This window comes from Dipodomys ordii, unplaced genomic scaffold, assembly GCF_000151885.1.
Source record: "Dipodomys ordii isolate 6190 unplaced genomic scaffold, Dord_2.0 Scaffold94, whole genome shotgun sequence".
Classification (NCBI taxonomy): domain Eukaryota; kingdom Metazoa; phylum Chordata; class Mammalia; order Rodentia; family Heteromyidae; genus Dipodomys; species Dipodomys ordii.
The window spans coordinates 409,475-415,474 of record NW_012267310.1 but is presented as its reverse complement, the minus strand read 5'-3'; the positions used below and the strand labels follow the sequence as shown (position 1 = coordinate 415,474).

Sequence of the window (6,000 nt, the reverse complement as noted above, 5' to 3'; positions counted from 1 at the left end):
GGCCTGAACTCTGGGCCTGGGCGCTGTCCCTCAGCTCTTCAGCTCAAGGCTAGCGCTCTACCACTTGAGCCACAGTGCCACTTCTGGCTTTTTTTTCTTTTTGCTTATGTGGTGCTGGGGAATCGACCCCTGAGCGCGTGCGCGCACGCACACGCGCGCACGCACACACGCGCACACATGCGCGCGCGCACACACACACACACACACACACACACACAAAATCACCCCTTAAGATTGGAGCCAGATGAGGGTCCAGAGAATAACTGGCGCATAGGAACAGCAAGTTCCTCCCTGTCCTCAAGGATCTCTCTAGTGCCCCCTAGTTAGAGAGCCAAACAGTTGCAGGTGAAGCAGAAGTTCCAAACCCAGCATCACAGAATAATGCTGGGAGATGATAGCTTAAATAAACAGCTTAATTAATTAATTAATTATGGAAATAATTATGGAACTCAATTAATTATGAAAGCACATTCCCCTGCCAATGCCACTCCCTCTGTTATTCACAGCAGCAACAACCTGTAGGAGATATTGTGTCACCAGAAGTTCCCTTCCTGGGGCTCTGGGATTTCCTCACACTGCATCAATTGCAAGTGCATGCACCTCTACCTTGCCCAATGTTGTGACCAACTGAAACACTTCCCTATCAGGCTTTCAGCTCTGAAACCAAAGCCATCATTTGTGTCCCACTGATCTGTTGTGTTTACTAATACAAGCCAATTAATGTTTAACCTTGAATCGGTTGGCATTAAGTACAATTACACATTAAAATAATTTAAATTTCCCTTCTTTGATTTCAGTAGCCACACTTCAATAGCTCTGTGGTTGATTTAGTGGACTATTTTGGACTATATTGGACTCCATATTTCCATTACAACAGAGCATTCTATTGGTCACAGCTGTCCTGGGGTCTTTAAAATGATCATAGAAATGCAAAATGCTCTTTGAGAGAACGAATGAAGAGGAGAAGAGGGGGAACATGCAGCCATGAATCCAGTGTATATCCTACAAACTTAAGAGTGAGAGAAGGGGTGGGCAGGGGAGGATTGGATGAGAATGTTGAAAGGAGTGACATTGATCAAAATATATTATATTCATAAACTGATTTCTTAAATGACAAGTACTTTGTACAACTACCTAAAGATAAGACAAAGGAAATTATCTTCAATGAAAAAAAAACCTGAAGAACTTTTTGTTTTCTTTGGTGAAAACTCAGGAAACCAAGCTGGGCTTGGGTGGCTCACGCCTGTATCCTAGCTACTCAGGAGGCTGAGATCTGAAGATCAAGGTTTGAAGCCAGCCTGGCAGACAAATCCGTGAAACTCTTATTTCTAATTAACCAGCAAAAAGCTGGAAGTGCAGCTGTGACTCAAGTGATAGAGCACTAGCCTTGAGTAGAAAGGCTAAGGGAGAAAGAGCACAAAGCCCTGAGTTCAAAACAACAACAACAAGACCCAAAAAAAGAACTCAGGAAAGCTTTCATTGTATGCTATTGAAACAGACCCTTTGATTTCCCTGGATAGCAGTGTTGGATTCATGCTTTGGCTAAGGTCATCTTTGAGTTTACCGTCTTACTCTCAACCACTTTCCCAGCCCCAAACATCTGCGTCCATCTTCATTTTTCTCCTTTTCTCCATTTCTCATGCCTCATTTTGAGGAATACGAAAGATTTTGCTCCTAGATCCAGAGATTGCCCTCTCTTACACCCTCCCCTTCAAGTCTTTCCCTTTAATAATCTCTCCTGCTGCCATACTGGTTACCACCTTCCAGGTGGCAGCCTCTGGTGGTTCGTGACCCACAGGACAAAGTGCAAAGCCAGAGCCTTCAGCGCACACAGCATGCCCTTTGGGTTGTACCCTTGACACCCTAGTTAATTCTTCCTGTACCTTGACCCAGGTAAAAATGATCACTCACTGGACTCTGTCTATGCTTCATACTGGTATGCTTCGCTCAGGCTCCTCCCTCTACGTAGATGTCCTCCCATGTCTTTTTCCACACCTTTAACTTTCACAGCAAAAAGCTACTTCACTGACAGTACCAGCCACTGCTCCTTTGACTCATATTCATGGCAAGCTCTTACTTTCCTCAGGTTGCTCCCAACCCATGTACCCACAAGAGTACTAGAACCAGTATGAAACCATTTCCTCCAGGAGGCAAATTTTGGCCAGGGATTCTCAGAACAGTGCCATTTGAGCTGCTTCGTACCATTATTTCCCTCCCCTTTCCCAGAGGTTACACCTACTTCACACCCTAACATTCTCCACGCCCCTTCCTCCTTTATCTTTCAGAGTCTTCTTCCAAGTATATCCCTTGTACATCCAGTCTTGTCTTAGTGTTTACCCTTTCAGAGACCAAAACTGACATAGCCATACATTTTTTCTTGGCTCAGACCAGGAAGAATTGAGTACTTCTCCATCTGTCCTTTTAGCCCTCTGTGTGTTCCTGTCATAGCTCTTAGCAAACCTAACCATCATTGTTGGCCACCATCGTTTCTGTGACCTCCACTAAATCCTTGTGACCAGGGCCATATTCCAGTTGTCCTATATTTGACACATACTAAAACATGCTTATTGAGTTGAAATGGGTTCATTCATCCTTTGAAGGATCAAAGAACCCTCTCTTGATGTGCTTGTCTTTGGTCAAATATTGATACAAAACTGTGTGCCAGTGGTTTGTGCCTGTAATCTTAGCTACTCAGGAGGCTGAGATCTCAGGATCATGGTTCAAAGCCAGCCTGGGAAGACAAATCTGAGAGCCTCTTATCCCTGATGAATTCCCCCCCCCCAAAAAAAAACCCAGCCAGAAATGGAGCTGTGGCTCAACTGGTAGCATGCCAGCCTTATGCACAAAAGCTCAGAGACAGTGCCCAGGCTCTGGATTCAAGCCTGGCACACAAAGGAAAGTGATGCGACCACATTATTCATGCATAAGACAAGGCTTTGCCCAACATTAATGAGATAGTTAAGTCCACACACTCAAGTACTTAATGGTCTACTTAGATTTTAAGTAGTAATAGCATCACTAATCTTTGTTCATTTGTTTTCCATGTAGGTACTCTGCAGTACATGGCACCAGAGATTATAGATCAAGGACCTCGGGGTTATGGTGCCCCAGCTGATATCTGGTCTCTAGGCTGCACCATCATTGAAATGGCCACCAGTAGGCCCCCATTCTATGAGCTTGGTGATCCACATGCTGCAATGTTCAAAGTAAGATGTATTTGGTCATTTAGGTGGTATTGATGTTGGGGCACAAAGAGCCCCAATGATAAGTGCAGGATTTTGCTGACAAGGTGAGTGTAGCATATTCAGTGGACTCTACCCTCAAGTCAACTGCCCAGGTAACCCAAGGCCAAGATCTCAAGTAAAGCAAAGTCTTCTGATCTCTAAAATCCTAACCGAATCCAAATACAAGGGCTAGAGGGCAGCAACAGACTCCCTCAGCCCATCAATGACTACCCATGATCAATCCAGTTGGGACCATTGAAGATCATACGTGTAGTTTTCATCCCAGGCCTTAGAGTAAATAGCAGCTGGTACTGGCAAAAACATAGCACCCACCTGGGAGTTATGGCTGTCTTCTCTGTGATTTCTTGGTTTCCTGTGAAACTCTGGAAACCCAGATAAATAAGGCTGTGACTTTAATTCAGCCACAGGGCATGGCTGACTCTAATGCTCCTCTTCTGTCTCCTGTTTTGCCTTAGCAAGGTAGCTGTGTGAATTCTCTGATAATGCATAAATGTTTCTGGGGATGTCATATGATTTTCAGTTTTTTTCTAATATTAACAAGAGTTAATATTAAAAATGACCTCTGTGCTATTTCTGGGATCCTAGAATCCTTCAGAAAAATTTAGTACTCTCTTGGGCAGTGCCTGAAATTTGTTTTTACCTAAGGGGGACTTTTATGGGTTTGTGCCACTCAAAATGATATGTGGAACCCTGAACCCCTAGTAAGGCAGAGTGTGGAAATACAGTATTTACAGGGATAATGGAATTAAAATTAGGCCAGTGGAATGGGCCTTAATGTTGCATGGCAAGAGACAGAGATCTCAGCTGTTTAGAAGGCTGAAGCAGGAAGATAGAAAGTAGAAAGTTTAAGTTTAGGGTGAACTTAGACTTTTGTCTCAAAAGTCACTTAAACTTGGACAGAGAGACAGATAGACACAGGGAGATGACTACATGAATGCATCCAGGAACAATGCAAAATGAAAGTTGGGGGGTTGGAGTGAGAGCCAAGGAACACCAGAAATGGCCTTACAACAAGCAGAAGCATAGAAGGGGTGTGGAAGGATTCGCTACACATGTCAGACAGAATCTGGCCCCAGCAACGCTTTGACCTCTGATTTGCAGCCTCTAGAACTATGAGACAATCCATTCCTGTTGTTCATTTCTGTAGTACTTTGTTACAACAGGACTAGTTGATTGATAAAGGAGCTTTGCAGTTGAGCTTTGGAGTAACAGCAAAGCACCTTTCAAAGTTGTATACTTGCCAGGTGGCTTGTGCCTACAATCACAGATACTGAGCTCTGGAGGATCATGATTCAAGGCCAACCCAGGCAAAAGTTTGCTTAGATTATTTCCAAAATAACTAGCAGAAAGGAAGGCTGGTGGCATGGCTCAAGTAATGGACCACCAGCTGAACAAGTAAGCCAAGCAATCACGAGGCCCTGAAAGAAATAAAAAAAGAAGTGATACACTTGCAGAGTGCTGACCACATCTGCTGTATTATTTCTGAGAGCCAGAGAGGAAGCCACCTCTTTCTACTTTTTGTCTCTGTGTACCCTAATACTGCTGGGTACTGTTAACATCTTATCCCTCCACTCAGTTGGTGGGGGGGGGCTGAATTTCAAATCTTGGTGACCAGATTCCATCCAGCATTTGGTGTTCTCGGAACACATAATTCTCAGGTTATGCATTCTACTGTGGACAGTGTCCTGGGAATGGGACATGCCCACCCAGTCAAGGACATTTGGGAAATAGGAGTTCGAAATCTCTGCAGCCCCCAGATCTCATGTAGTGGGGAAAGGGAAGCCAAGCCAGCCACTGCTATGGGAACTGGCAATGAGCAGGGGTCTAGAAGACAGAATAGCTTCCACCCCTGGATTATCTAGTGGTCTTGGAAAGGGCACAGGGAGGGCCATGAGCTTTAAGATGAAAAAAGATTGGTGAGTCACCTCTGGTGGGAACAATTCCACAGGAAGGGATTATGCAGATTTTGTCATGGAAGCATTCCCATGTCACCATGAGACATGACATCTGGGAACCCACTCTTGCTCCCCTGTGGGTCACAAGGATGGAGAGAGCAGGACAGTAATTAACTGGCCAGAGGAAGGAATTGAAGCAGCCGTTCTAGCATGTCCTAATGGGAAGGTGATGGGCTACTGTACCTTGTTGAGAGGAGCCCAGAGGTTGCTGTGAGTGATCGATCACATTTGTCTGATAGCTGGCGCGTGGCTTAGAAAGAAAGGCAGGCGGGCTGGGCTGTGGATGCATAGTTGATCAGGAGGAATATGTGGGGGTCTCTTGGGGACTTTGTGTCAGGAAATAGACAGTAGGTCTTCAGTGCAAGTCTCTCCTATCCCAAGCCTAAATCCCTCTCATTTCTCTCTGCACATGACAAAGCACTGTAATGTCCTAAAGGTGTAAAACAATGACTATCAGTCCTCAGTTCTGAGTAGCCCTTTGGCAGTCTTGCCTGGGCTCACTCATCTGGGTGCATCCAGATGATGGCTTGGCTGGGGCAGGATTGTCTGACACAAACCTCTCCTCATGACTGCAGGGGGCAGCAGGGAGGGGCTGCTCTCTCCACAGTCATCTCTCCCAGTTTCCTTGAACTGTGTGGTGATCGCAGGGCTCCAAGAAGATCTCAGCAGTGGCTGGAAAGGCCTCTTAAAGCTTAGGCTCTTAAAGCTTAGGCTCTTGAGAGCCTCACAATATAGCTCCTGCTACAATCTCTCTTTTTAAATGTATTTTTATTTTCTTTAGATAGTTGTACAAAGGAGTT

The 6,000-nt window shown here is 45.0% G+C and overlaps 1 protein-coding gene across 1 annotated transcript in view; it reads left to right on the top strand.

Moving 5' to 3' along the window:
* Positions 1 to 6,000, top strand: part of Map3k15 (mitogen-activated protein kinase kinase kinase 15) — a 108,192-nt gene that overhangs the window by 90,381 nt on the left and 11,811 nt on the right. Inside the window, exon 19 of the mRNA XM_013026501.1 lies at positions 3,049 to 3,206. Within this exon, the coding sequence (XP_012881955.1) occupies positions 3,049 to 3,206 (158 nt within the window). The remainder of the gene's footprint in view (positions 1 to 3,048; positions 3,207 to 6,000) is intronic.